General features: G+C 43.5%; 3 protein-coding genes across 3 annotated transcripts; 1 reads left to right on the forward strand and 2 right to left on the reverse strand.

The window, feature by feature from the left end:
* Positions 1-1,101: 1,101 nt before the first annotated feature.
* LOC144382990 (zona pellucida sperm-binding protein 3-like) lies at positions 1,102-3,743 on the reverse strand. Its single transcript, XM_040191777.2, has 10 exons — positions 3,196-3,743; positions 3,010-3,125; positions 2,833-2,936; positions 2,590-2,764; positions 2,239-2,356; positions 2,083-2,165; positions 1,862-2,004; positions 1,630-1,770; positions 1,422-1,505; positions 1,102-1,332 (listed from the first exon to the last, which is right to left on the reverse strand). The coding sequence occupies exons 1-10, from the start codon at positions 3,565-3,567 to the stop codon at positions 1,160-1,162; spliced, it is 1,509 nt and encodes a 502-aa protein (XP_040047711.2). The 5' UTR covers positions 3,568-3,743; the 3' UTR covers positions 1,102-1,159.
* Positions 3,744-5,258: 1,515 nt separating this feature from the next.
* LOC120828288 (zona pellucida sperm-binding protein 3) lies at positions 5,259-7,948 on the forward strand. Its single transcript, XM_040191782.2, has 10 exons — positions 5,259-5,826; positions 5,911-6,026; positions 6,098-6,201; positions 6,269-6,443; positions 6,736-6,853; positions 6,927-7,009; positions 7,085-7,227; positions 7,320-7,475; positions 7,562-7,652; positions 7,711-7,948. Exons 1-9 carry the CDS (start codon positions 5,455-5,457, stop codon positions 7,642-7,644), a joined length of 1,350 nt encoding a protein of 449 aa, XP_040047716.2. The 5' UTR covers positions 5,259-5,454; the 3' UTR covers positions 7,645-7,652; positions 7,711-7,948.
* Positions 7,949-10,821: 2,873 nt separating this feature from the next.
* Positions 10,822-13,223, reverse strand: LOC120828291 (zona pellucida sperm-binding protein 3). Its single transcript, XM_040191787.2, has 8 exons — positions 12,665-13,223; positions 12,466-12,581; positions 12,285-12,388; positions 12,043-12,220; positions 11,858-11,975; positions 11,687-11,772; positions 11,053-11,141; positions 10,822-10,962 (listed from the first exon to the last, which is right to left on the reverse strand). The coding sequence occupies exons 1-8, from the start codon at positions 13,064-13,066 to the stop codon at positions 10,904-10,906; spliced, it is 1,152 nt and encodes a 383-aa protein (XP_040047721.2). The 5' UTR covers positions 13,067-13,223; the 3' UTR covers positions 10,822-10,903.
* Positions 13,224-13,468: the final 245 nt, after the last annotated feature.

Genomic DNA, 13,468 nt, shown 5'->3' on the forward strand with positions numbered 1-13,468 from the left:
AGCGTTTAGTTTGGAGATGGTGAAGTCTTGTTTACACTTTCGCCTGGCTCCGAAGAGAGTGCGCACGCGACAGGCTCTCTCTCTGCTCGTTCTGTTAAACTTGCAGCTCTGCTACAGTAGCAGATAACTTTAACGTTACATGCCGGTCACATCGTCTCTAAACAGGATGGGGGGGATTGCCTCATCGCGCCAGTTCAAGTAGTGGGGGGCAGAGGGGCCAGTCAGGGGGCCCGCGGGCCTCAAGTAAACTCAGATCAGGACCAGAACAGTCATCAGTGTGTTTACATGGTATAATTCGAATCTTTGCTTAGTCGGACTATGCTATCTTTCGGGGGCAAGTCCCAATATACATGGCCGTGAATAAATCGAATCATTGGCCGAAAGCATGTCATATCTGATACGATAGGTGGCGCTGTTTTCATTACTAGTTGCGATAAAGCCATTTCCGCTTGACCTCTTCACCACTACCACCAACCAACAACATTACGAGAAAGATGGAGATCGGAGAGCAAGGTGAAGCTACATCCCACTATTTTCGCATAATAGTACAGCGAATGGCGCCATTGGCTGATTTGATAACTGAGAAGACGGTCGGGATCTCAAGCATGCAAAGACGCAAAGTCCAGTTCCTTATCCAATTCACCGTTACATGCCGCAATAGTCGATCAACTGGATCGCATAGAGTTATCCAGGGGTGTTAGTCGGACAAAAGAGTTTACATGAAACTGATAATTAGATTTCAGTCCGACTAAGCCATTTATTTGAATCCATGCAGAGTATTGAGAATACCATCTGTTTATCACATCAGTAGAAATTTTAGATTAAATTAATATCCAGACCGACCTTTACAGTTCTGCACTGAACCAGATTACCATTTGTTCAAGCCTCTGCCCTTCAATACACTGCTTACATATCAATGATGCAGGTGCCAAGTGATTTGAGTAGATGGTGCATTCAAAGTGGTTAGTATAACTTTTCTGCATGCTGAACAAAACTGCTCATAATAGTCACATTTACGTCAGACGTTCAGTTATTTAAGGGTGCAAGATGGTAGGACTGCTTTAATATATTGATTGTGAATCTTTCCCATAGAGACATGAATTATTTTAACAAGGTTTATTTCTTTGAAGTCAAAAAGTAGAATACAATTAAAACTGACTTAATACATTGTTTCACGGTTATTTGGATCTAAAAGGACATTTCCTGTTGCATTTGAGAATTGTTTCACAGCCACAGTAAACTGAGCAGTGGGGATGACGTCAAGGGCTGCTGTGCCGTTTCCATCCAGCGCTGGTGCCTTTGACTTCACGTCGCCCTCAGGTGAAGACTTTTCTAGAAAGGAGTTTTTACCAGCATTGCCATCTGTAAGAAGTCTGTTGCAGCAACAATGCCATTTATTTAATAGGACTTTGCATATTTACCTTCTAGATCAGATCCACTTCTGACATCTTCAGTCTGAGCAGTTCCCTCGTCTGATGTAGAATGTGAACCAGGACCCTTTCCATCTAGGACAGAAGTATAGTGTCCCTCACACCTTTCTTTGCAATGCAAAAAATGCTTGAACGCCACAGGACCTCAAGTAAAACCCATCCTCGGATGATGGATTAGCTGATTTGTCAGTCAACTCACCAACTTTTATGACACTTCTCCACTGGCTTCCATACCGCGAAGGTCGTGTGACTTCACGTACAGCAGGAAGCTCCTCTGCAGGTATTTGCTGGTTGGCAGGTAAAATTATCATTGGACCCACTCTTGCATCCTGTCCCCACACTGAAAACAAGGATCCAAACCATGTGTAAAGGCTGAGGAGACCACACAATTAGGCAGCTGAAGGAATCATGAAGATGCTGAGAAACCTAACCCGCATTGGTCCTCCTGCTCCAGGACAGATCAGGTTCTTCTGGCGTTGCAAAGCCACGAGGACCAAACTTGCCAGGACTGCTGGGCTGATTGTGACTTTGACAAGCCCCACATAAATAGTCATTACCATCAGCTGACCGCCATCTGAGAAGCAAACATTCAGGCCTCCTCATTTACTCTTAATGCGTGTTATAGAGTAATTTTGGACTGGAGCTCACTTACCTGTCGTTTACAAAAGAGCACGCTTTATTTGGTGCGTCTGCACCATTCTTTGCTACAGCAGTCAGGTGACATGTGATGTAGAGCTGTTAGAGGGGACAAGAGTGTAAATACCTACAGGTGTAGTAATTACTTAACCCACCTCAAGTAGAGCCTCACCTGTCCCTGGTCCTCATTATAAAACTTGAAAGCATCAATGGTCAAGTGGAGCTTGTCATCCTCGATCCTGGAAAAGAAGTGGGACCTAGAACCTGGAAGCTCAGAGTCAACCAAGCACCTGTGTAGGATAATAGAATGAGAGGAGAGCTGGTAGTGAACAATCATCCAAGCAATGCCAGAATGAAGTTTGGTTGAACCAAGTCCAGAACCACCCTACCCCTAAATAGAAATAAAAAAAAACTTCCTCTGCAGCCATAAAACACAATGTAGCATTACTTAAGAACTGCGTACAAACCAATATGTAAACACAGGTTTTCTAGGTTCCCGTTCGAGTCACCATAAAGTGCTTACCCATTTTCAATAAAGACGTATCTGGGATCAGAGTTCATTTCGGGTTCCAGTGTCGCCACACAGCTGCTGACAAACACTCGGAGCGCCATGTGATGTCCAACTCTGACTGAGGCTTCGATGGCGATGGGCTCACCGATGTAAAACACATTAGAGCTTCTTTCATGGAGCCAGTCATCTGAAAAGAAATTACAAATCAATAAATGGTTCAAATAAGTCAACAAGTGAGCAATGAACCAAACCTACTTGTCATAATTCTCAAGTCAAACTGCAAAGTTTCCACAGCAGTTTGGGTCGACGTGAAGGGGATCCAGGTGGGAGAGAGTGAGGAGCTGGACAAACTGTACTTCCTGAGAGGCAGAACAAGTATCGTTTTTACTTTAGTGAGACAGTGTCTCAAGAGATGAGCTCTGGAAGACAGACCTTTCATAATGACACTCGATTGGAATTACAGCCTTGTCCATGCGAACAACCCCGTCTGGAGACGCCACAGGAGAGTAGATGAGCAGGTTTGTGTAGGCCAGAGTGTCTTCAGTCATCTGTGGATAGACAGGGTGTTAAAAACTGTCACATGTCAAATAAACAAACAATTATAACAAAATTAATTACCCATCGTTTAGTGCCGCAGTTCACGAGTGAAACGTGTATCCTGAACTCATCTTCTGAAGACATTCTAGCGAAACAGTAATCATCGTACTCCACTCCAAGGCGCAATTCATCACTACGAACAGGAAATCCAACTCCAAACAGGTCAGCTTTGATGATTATCTCCAACGAGTCTGGATAGCAGGTCACTGAGACGGTGTTCACCTGCTCTCGTTTCTCGGCCGGAGCCTTTTGCTGGGGAGCGAGTTGGGAGCTCCCTGTGGCCAGAGGTCCTTTAAATGAAGCACGTCGTGTGTAATCTTTGGGAGGAAAAGCCAAAGACGATCTGAAGAAGAGAACAACCAGGAGGTTGAGCCAAAAACACGAGGTCTTCATGTCACAAAAATACCTGGTGAACTAGCGCAGACTACAAACTGTGTTCCTGTCAGACCCACTAGGTAGCACACAAGTCTCAACAGTGAGGCATGTTTTACTTTATATCACACAAGCAGTCTAATCAGACCAGCAATGCACACCTGAGATAGATCAGCACGTGATTGGTTTCACACCCGCTGGGAATCAAGGGAAAGGGAAGTGTGTGTGTGGGGGGGGAATTCCACCAGAAATGAATATGTTAAAACATTTAAGACAAAAGTTTGTATCATTGCTTGCTTTTTTGGAATTTCCGAAAAGTACTACAGTTCACTACAGTGCAGAAAATTGCATTTCAAATATTAAGAATAAAAATAAACTTGATTGAACTTCTTTACAAAAATAAATTACATTTGAAACTAGTAATCAATGACCATGCAAAGATTTGTGATTTCCATCACAAATATAGGTTGGATTTTTAAAAGGAATGACAATAATTATAAGTCATTCAAGGCATTGAAGATTAGCTGCACAGACCGTATGTATGTAACTACTATACTATACTATAATTACACATCAAAGCTGAAGAAAATGAAATGTGGTGTTCCCCAAGGTTCAATAGTGGGACCCCTTCTTTTCCTCATATACATGCTTCCATTAGCTCTGATTATGGAAAACAACAGTGCGTGATCATAGTTATGCAGATGACACACAAATCTAAAAAATGTTATACAAATTAAATTGCCTTGCCTTGAACCCTGAAGGAGCTACAGACGTCCCCGATCAAATGGTAGATTGCGACAACAATGTAGAAATATATGGCGAAGAACTGATGGCATTTTATTCATCTGTGATTTAAACCCAGGCTCTTTCCTCATTATATTACATTACATTTAATTTAGCTGACGCTTTTATCCAAAGCCACTTACAATAAGTGCATTCAACGATAGGGATACAAACTCAGAAGAACAAGAAATAAGAAAGAGCAATTTCCTCAAATAAGCCGATTTACAATTTGTTACAGACAAGTGGCGTTACAAGTACAATTTAAGTGCTACAATTTGTTAGTCTTTAGTCAAGGTAGAGTCTGAAGAGGTGTGTCTTTAATTTTCAGCGGAAGATGTGAAGTCGACCGGCGGGAGATGACAAGAGCCTGAATCAGTACCTGCGCTAAGAAGGAGACATTCTCCTGATGATGTAGAGCGTGTCGCTACAGGATCCTGTTGTTGCAGTGATGTTGAGAGTCAGGGAAAGTTGGCTGTCGAATGTGACGCCGAGATTCCTAGCAGTCAAAGCGGGCGTTATCACAGAGTTGCCAAAGTTGACAGTCAAGTCCTGGGTCGTAGAATCTTTTCCCGGAAAGAGAAGTAGTTCAGTCTTGTCAGGGTCGATATTCCGATGGTGAGCGGACATCCACTGAGAGATGTCAGTCAGACACGCAGAGATCCGTGCCGCCATCTGGGTGTCCGAGTGAGGGAAGGACAGAATTAGTTGGGTGTCATCGGCATAGCTGTGGTAGGAGAAACTTTTTAATTTTTAATTTTTATATAATTTATTATTGATTAGATCGTAGAGGCTGAATTGACATGTGCCGTCTTCTTGTTTACCTTCGTGCTTCCACTAGTTATCCCGTGTCACATTGCAATGAGTTGTGGGTAATTGGGAAAAAGAGCAGCCGAATTTCCTCAAAAGAATCCCCCCGCGACTTTTGTCTTGAGTCTCAGACGGTGTGAAACAAATTACACAGTGATTAGTGGATGATTAGTCTCAGGTGTGCATTGCTGTCTGTTAGACTGCTTGTGTGAATATAAAGTAAAACATGCTTCACTGTTGAGACTTGTGTGCTGCCCAGTGGGTCTGACAGGAACACAGTTTGTAGTCTGCGCTAGTTCGCCAGGTTTTTTGTGTGACATGAAGACCTCGTGTTTTTGGCTCAACCTCCTGGTTGTTCTCTTCTTCAGATCGTCTTTGGCTTTTCCTCCCAAAGATTACACACGACATGCTTCATTTAAAGGACCTCTGGTCACAGGGAGCTCCCAACTCACTCCCCAGCAAAAGGCTCCGGCCGAGGAACGAGAGCAGGTGAACACTGTCTCAGTGACCTGCCATCCAGACTCGTTGGAGATAATCATCAAAGCTGACCTGTTTGGAGTTGGATTTCCTGTTCATTGTGATGAATTACACCTTGGAGTGGAGTACGATGAGTACTGTTTCGCTAGAATGTCTTCAGAAGATGAGTTCAGAATACATGTTTCATTCGTCGACTGCGGCACTAAACGATGGGTAATGATTGTTTTTGTTTTCATGGTTTCATTTATTTGACATGTTTTACGTGGGTTTTTTTTTTTTAACACTTTCTATCCACAGATGACTGAAGACACTCTGGCCTACACAAACCTGCTCATCTACTCTCCTGTGGCGTCTCCAGACGGGGTTGTTCGCATGGACGGGGCTGTAATTCCAATCGAGTGTCATTATGAAAGGTCTGTCTTCCAGAGCTCTTCTCTTGAGACAGTCTCACTAAAGTTAAAACGATATTTGTTCTGCCTCTCAGGAAGTACAGTTTGTCCAGCTCTTCACTCTCTCCCACCTGGATCCCCTTCACGTCAACCCAAACTGCTGTGGGAACTTTGCAGTTTGACTTGAGAATTATGACAAGTAGGTTTGGTTCATTGCTCACTTGTTGACTTATTTGAGCCTCTATTGATTTGTAATTTCTTTGCAGATGACTGGCTCCATGAAAGAAGCTCTAATGTGTTTTACATCGGTGAGCCCATCGCCATCGAAGCCTCAGTCAGAGTTGGACATCACATGGCGCTGCAAGTGTTTGTGAGCAGCTGTGTGGCGACTCTTGAACCTGAAATAAACTCTGATCCCAGATACGTCTTTATTGATAATGGGTAAGCACTTTATGGTGAATCAAACGGTAACCTAGAAAACCTTTACGCATTTGTTTGCAGACCTTATTGTGAAGTCTGAAGAAATTAAAAGAGAGAAATTAATAAGTTATGTTTGCGTCAGAATGAAGACCACAAACTATAACTTGAGTCCAGGTTAGCTAGAGCGGTTTGACTTTTCAAAGCTTTTCTTAATTCAGTTTGGTTCTAGTCTTTGTTCAAGCATGCATCTTTATTTTGGCATGGCTTTGATTGTTCACTACCAGCTCTCCTCTCATTCTATTCCCCTTCACAGGTGCTTGGTTGACTCTGAGCTTCCAGGCTCTAGGTCCCACTTCTTTTCCAGGATCGAGGATGACAAGCTCCACTTGACTATTGATGCTTTCAAGTTTTATAATGAGGAGCAGGGACAGGTGAGGCTCTACTTGAGGTGGGTTAAGTAATTACTACACATGTAGGTATTTACACTCTTGTCCCCTCCAACAGCTCTACATCACATGTCACCTGACTGCTGTAGCAAAGAATGGTGCCGACGCACCAAATAAAGCGTGCTCTTTTGTAAACGACAGGCAAGTGAGCTCCAGTCCAAAATTACTCTATAACACGCATTGAGAGTAAATGAGGCCTGAATGTTTGCTTCTCAGATGGCGGTCAGCTGATGGTAATGACAATTTATGTGAGGCTTGTCAAAGTCACAATCAGCCCAGCAGTCCTGGCAAGTTTGGTCCTCGTGGGTTTGCACTGCCAGAACAACCTGATCTGTCCTGGAGCAAGAGGACCAATGCAGGTTGGGTTTCTCAGCAGTCTTCATGATGCCTTTCAGTCGCCTAAATGTGTTGAGCCTACACCTGGTTTTGGACTTGTGATCCTTGTTTTCAGTGTGGGGGCAGGATGCAAGAGTGGGCCCAATGATGATCTTACCTGCCAACCAGCAAAGTGAGCAAATACCTGCAGAGGAGCTTCCTGCTGTTCGTGAAGTCACTGGACCTTCATGGTATGGAAGCCAGTGGAGAAGTGTCATAAAAGACAAAGTTGGTGAGTTGGAATCTCCACTACGATCATTTGCCTTAATTTCTGATGACGTGCTTTGCAAAGAGAGCTGAGTCAAACTTTTATCGTAGATGAAAAGGGTCTTCGGTCACCATCCAGACAAGGTGACGGTTTCCCTTTTGATGACCAGCCGACCGCAGTCAAGTGGAACTGATCTAGAAGGTAAATGCACAAAGGCCTGTTCTTTTAAAATGGCATTATTGAAACTGATTTCTTACAGATGTCGATGCTGTAAGAACTCTCCCCTTCTGGAAAAGTCTTGGACTACATGACGTCATAGCCGGCAGCCCTGAATGAAAACCAGACAGCAGCCTGACTGATCAGTTTACTCTTGTGCAACACATTTAAAATGCAATAGGAACTGTCCTTTCAGATCCAAATGTCTGTGAAATTTAAACTAGTTTTAATTTTATTTGACTGTCTGCAACACACAAAGGAAATAAACTTCATTAAAAACATCTCCTTTGCCCTCCTGTAGGAATTTTTTCTACAAGTGCATATATTTAGAAAAAAACAATTGTCAGGTTTTTAAATCCCTCAACCATCTCTTGTGATACATTCCGTTCAGGGTTTGACTCACAACATGGGTTATCACTCATTAAACACATGCAATGCCCCCCCCCCCCAGCTCAGGTATATGCTGAAAGATTACTATCTGTAATGCTTAAGATTCTATTCACAAATCCCCACATTTTCTTTGAGTACTTTTAAAACTCCAGGAACACTGGGTATTTCAACTAACCCTCTAATATTAATGTAATCCATTGATGGCTTTGTTCATAGAACCGAATTTCATTCTAGAGTTATTGACTCACTGAATGCTTCATACTGCAGGCGTTACACCACTACCTACATAGGGGACTGGCTAGAACAAAGGCTGCTTGTGGACAAGATCATTTTCAGAAACTTTTCTGCAAGCTTCCAACTCAATTTACAATCCTTCGCAGATGCCACCATTCTGTTTTTCTTTGCATAAGGTTGGTTTCGTCTTGAAACTTTGGATAACTTTCACTACAACATTTTATGTATTGACCAGAACTGATTCTGGGCTATTTGGCGCTTTATAGATTCTATTTTCAGATTCATGGCGTTCAATCATGTGTTTTCTGTCCACATGAGTTTTTCGGTGGCTAAATTAAATTTGATTCTAAATACAGATTCTGTTGAAAGGGCCCCCGGAAAATGCCACTTGGCACCAGTGTATTTTTGCCATCTGAAATGAAACTAATGTGGGCTACCTTGAATGACATGGTCTCAACTACAGTTTGTAAACTGTCAGCATGTTGCACAGTTCCTTTCACATTTTACTGTTCTTACCTCTAATCTTCTGGACAGAGCTAAGCTGTTTAAAATCAAATCAGTTTCTACCTATGCAATTTTGTTCAAAGATCTGCTCATTGTATGGTACCTGGAGTACTGATGACTTTCAGCCATCCTGAGCAAATCAAAGAAATCTTAAATCAAATAGAGAACTCTCCCAACAGACTGCAACCGGCTAGCTTCAAGTGTTCCTACAAGGGGTCTTAAGTTTAAAAAAATGCCTTTTCAAATGTCATCACATCCATTTTTCAAATATATTCAGGTTAGAAGTAGGCTGCATCCTCACACGAAGCACATCCCAGGAAACAATCGGTGGTTCACTGAGGGTTCGGGGTCTACGTGGAAGAACATGTGATTGGGTCTGGATTGTTTCAAAAGGCCAAATTAGTTGTCACTAATAGTGTTTTTTCGAGCTCTGAAATTCACAAACTTGTATCAAATGACAAAAGGTAAAATCTTTAAACCACAGATCTTTTGGGGACGGGAGACCCATATTTTACTTTATTCTTGTTGCACCAAGGCAAATCCCTCCTTATGTGTGGCAATGGCTTGGAAGTTGGATCCCAGGCAGAAACGCAACGGGGCAGGCAACCCGAGCTGAAGGGGGCCCCGAGGGACGGCTGACGTCAATGACAAAATGATGGAACTGCTTTAGACGCTGCAGCGACAACCCATCGGAAATACCCCGCGCAGGGCCTCCTTTGTCACTGGCTAGTTGCTAGTAGAGTCCCCCGGGCAGAGGGCTGATATCGCTCCATATCAGCGACACAACTTGAAACCCCCGTAGACACTGCAATGACACGTCGGGAATCTCCCTAATGGGGCCCCCTTACTAGCCGGCATCGACGTGCGGTCCCAGTCAAGCACACAAATGAGGCGTACATCTCTCTGGGCTTGTACCAGGTTAACCGTGTGAGCAAGCTGCTGCAAAATCCAGATGTTTCTCTGGAAACTCTTAGAACAGAAACGCTGTGTGAGGCAGTAGCTGGAAAACTTCAGGGACAGTGGTCCTGCTTCAGGTCAATCTGATGCAGTAGAAAGTGCAGAAGAACTGGAAATTGAAATGGAGCTTCCAGAGGGAAGGCAGCAAAAAGATTTCAGCCTGAGGGAGCAGCAGAAACCCAGTCTAGAAGAGTTCTCCCCCTTTAGTAGACACAGCCCTTAGAAGCCTGAATGATAGATTCTCAAAACTGGAAGATGTCTATGCTCTCTACAGTCTCCTGTTTTCAAAGAAAAGCGTGCAACAGGTGCCAAGAGTGGCAAGCTTCGTGCAAGTTACAAGAACTTGGAGCAAACCATGCATGACATTGAGGCAGATGATTTAGAATTGGAGATCAATTCTGCAGTCTACTGCACCACGCCTCCACCTGCCCAAATGGCATGTTAAATTACATTTAGAGTGAACACCTTAAATCTGTACAGTAAGCTAAGCATTGAGTCTCCTCTTGCCTCTGGTGAGAGAACCTTTTCTGCTTTGCAGTTGATTGAAACCTATGAGGTCAACCATGTGCCAGGAGAGGCTCACAGGACTTTCACTGATTTCAATAGAAAGATGTTCAGAGGTCCTTAGATATGGGAGACATAGTGGCTGCAGTTGCAGAAGCCAAGGCCCACCAGCAGCAGTTCAGTAAAAAAGGCACTACTATTGGACTGGATATATGACCACTGTGTCACAGCAAGTCTTAAGTTTCCTTTTTACATAATTTCCTTGTTTTTTGCATTTTTATTCTGCAAATTTGGCACATTTGTTTGTTTTGCTGATATACATTGTGTGTAAAGTTTGCATTCAGATAGTTATGCAATTTGTATGTTAATTGTTTAACGAAAGATTTCTTAAATGAAGTCCAGGACTACGGATCAGTAATCATGATTCTGGGGGCCCTCAGGGGGTCTAGAAACACCCCTGGTCCCAGGTTAAAGGATTTTTTAGCACTCAACACCTTTTATGAAATTCTAAATACCACCCCTCTTAATACACTATGCTAGTAACAAAGTTGTCAAAAACAAGAACTGAAGATTGAAGTTCGATTTTAATGTAAGAAAAAAATGACAATTAAAACATTGTGGACATTTCTTTCCCTGAAACGGTTTAGTCATTTCCTGGGGAAAATCATCAAAGGGCCAATTGTGACAGTTCCTGAAGCCATGACATCTGAAAATAAAATTTAGGGCATTTTGTTGAGACTTTAGCAAAGAAATTCCACAGGTTCACACTAATGAAAAGCTAGAATCTATAACATACCTCTGTGATTCGTGGAATAATCCAGAGAGCTTTGGGAACAGATACTGCCACAACAATGACACACGTCACTGCCGTCAACATTTATCCATCTGAATGAAAAATATTCACATTGCATAAAACCTTTACATTACTGTGCAGCAGACAGTTTGTTGAACCACTTAAAATCCGATCTGTAGGGGGTATAAATGGTTAATGGACTGTACTACTTGGTGCTTTTCTAGTCTTCTGACCACTCAAAGCAGTTAGAACAGTTAATGTCATCATTCACCCACTGATTGTATGGTAGCTCCCTTAATAAGTCCCAGCTACAGGACCCATGTTAGGGTCAAGTGTCTTAGCCAAGGACACAGGTTAGAAGGGCCTGGGATAGAAACACCAATCCTCCAATTTGAGGACGACACGGTACTCTGCACCCACCAGCAGTCGCCCCAAATTCTACCAATTTGTTGTGCAGGTTGCCGATGCAATGTAGTTTGTATTTAAAACTATTGTTGAGGGTAGGCACCGACTCAGGTTGTAGGTTAAGGTCATGTATACAAGAATCCAAATTAGAAAACAAGTTCCAATATCATTTGGCCAGCTGAGTAAAAACTATATTCAGTTATGGGGCTACAATACACAAAAGGAAAATCACCTTGGATGTACAAAGTTGCAGGCCTTGTTGATGGAGCTGCTCATCTGCATTACAGAAGTTACCTTCAACTGGCAAGTGATGAATATCTTTAAAGAAGAGATCAATGTCACCCAACAACCTCGGAGCATTTCCAAACACGTTTGAATCACCACATTTATGAAAGTAGCTCACTGAGTTTCTTGAATCATCGTGGAAAAGGAAAGTATTGAGCTGCAGTTGCAGTGAAGAAGCCCTCCTTCTGGGTAAGAATCGTGCGTTTGATTCTTCCTCTGTTGCATCAACGAGGCACCTGACAAAAAACAACGTCTTGATCAGTCTTCCAGGTTTCACACAGTGAGGCCTACAGAGCCACTCACCCATGGTTTTCAACGATGTAGTAGCTGGGATCCGACGTGGCGTCACGTGACAAAGTGGCGACGCAGCTGTCGATGAAGAGCCGTCTCTGTCCGGAGTCAGGACCAGTGTAAGACGCCTCCAGGTGCAGGAGATCTCCGATGTACAAAGCCTCGGGGAGCACCTCACCCGTCCAGTCGCCTGCAGGTAGACGGAGGTCGCTGCATGCACACTCGGCAAAAACAAACAGGTTGCATTCACTTACCGGTCATCAGCTTGAGAGAGAACGCAGCAGGGGAAAGCTTTTCAAGAAGGGAGGGGGGCAGCTGGTGCTGCTGCTGATGATCAGTGCTGCTCGCAAGGTGTGTCCTGTGAAAGAAAAGCAAACGTCTGACCTCATCACGTCACAGAGCAGCTTCTCTGCAGAACATTGATGCAAATCTCACCTCTTATAGTGACAAGACACGGGAACGACGGCACGCGCCCTTCTGGTAATGCCATGGGAACTGGCAGCTGCTGAGATTATCAGCTCGTTGGAGTAAATCACAGAGTCATTAGAGACCTAGACACAAAGAAATCATGGAACTTACTGCAAAAGGTGCAGACTTTTACCACCGACATGTCCAGCAGTCACCAACGACTTACGGTTAATTTGGAGCCACAGTCTTGCAGTTCTGCTTCAATGATATATTCAGAGTCACCAGCAGCAACAGCTCGGCACTGAGTACTCTGTGAATGCTCCGACTCTCCTAAAGAAAGCTCTTCTGCAGACACAAGGAATCCATTTTTGTAGATATCAGCCTTCACCACAATGATCATGGAGGCAGCTGTGCATTGCACACGGACAGTGGGTCCATCGTTGCGTTGTGGCGACCTGGGGTATCCTGCATCAGTTGGGAAATTGGCAGATTTATATTCTCTTCCCTCAGCGTCTATCATAGGTCCATCTTTCAAAGTTCTGACGGCATCCGCCACGCCAAAGGAAAAAGCTATCAGCAGCACCAGAGAGGCTGAGTGAACCACGATCACCATTGTGCTGGTTCTCATTACGCCACAAAGCCTCCTGCTCGACTTAATCAGTGCAGCAAGTGGGTCGATGGTTAAACAGAAGCAGTGGTGTGTTTTAAAAAAGGCTGCAGAAGGTTCAAATGCTCAGCCTCAAATACTTTCTATCTCAAACCAATCAAATCACATGGAGACAACAGCTGAAGCCAATTACTCATTAACTGAAGTAGGAGTTGAAGCTGCAGTCACACTGAGATACAAGCCTGTGATTGGCCCACAATGAGCCAGTGATGCAGCAGAGCCAGTAGCTGTTAATTGACTTTCCAGCAACTGTCTGGTGCTGCTTGTGTAGGCTTTACAGAATGATCCAATACCTCTATAAGAGCTAAAGTATACTAATGTACTTCAGCTTTATGTTTCACAGTCACTGATCACATGTGCAAA

Source organism: Gasterosteus aculeatus, chromosome 11 (assembly GCF_964276395.1).
Source record: "Gasterosteus aculeatus chromosome 11, fGasAcu3.hap1.1, whole genome shotgun sequence".
NCBI classification, from domain to species: domain Eukaryota; kingdom Metazoa; phylum Chordata; class Actinopteri; order Perciformes; family Gasterosteidae; genus Gasterosteus; species Gasterosteus aculeatus.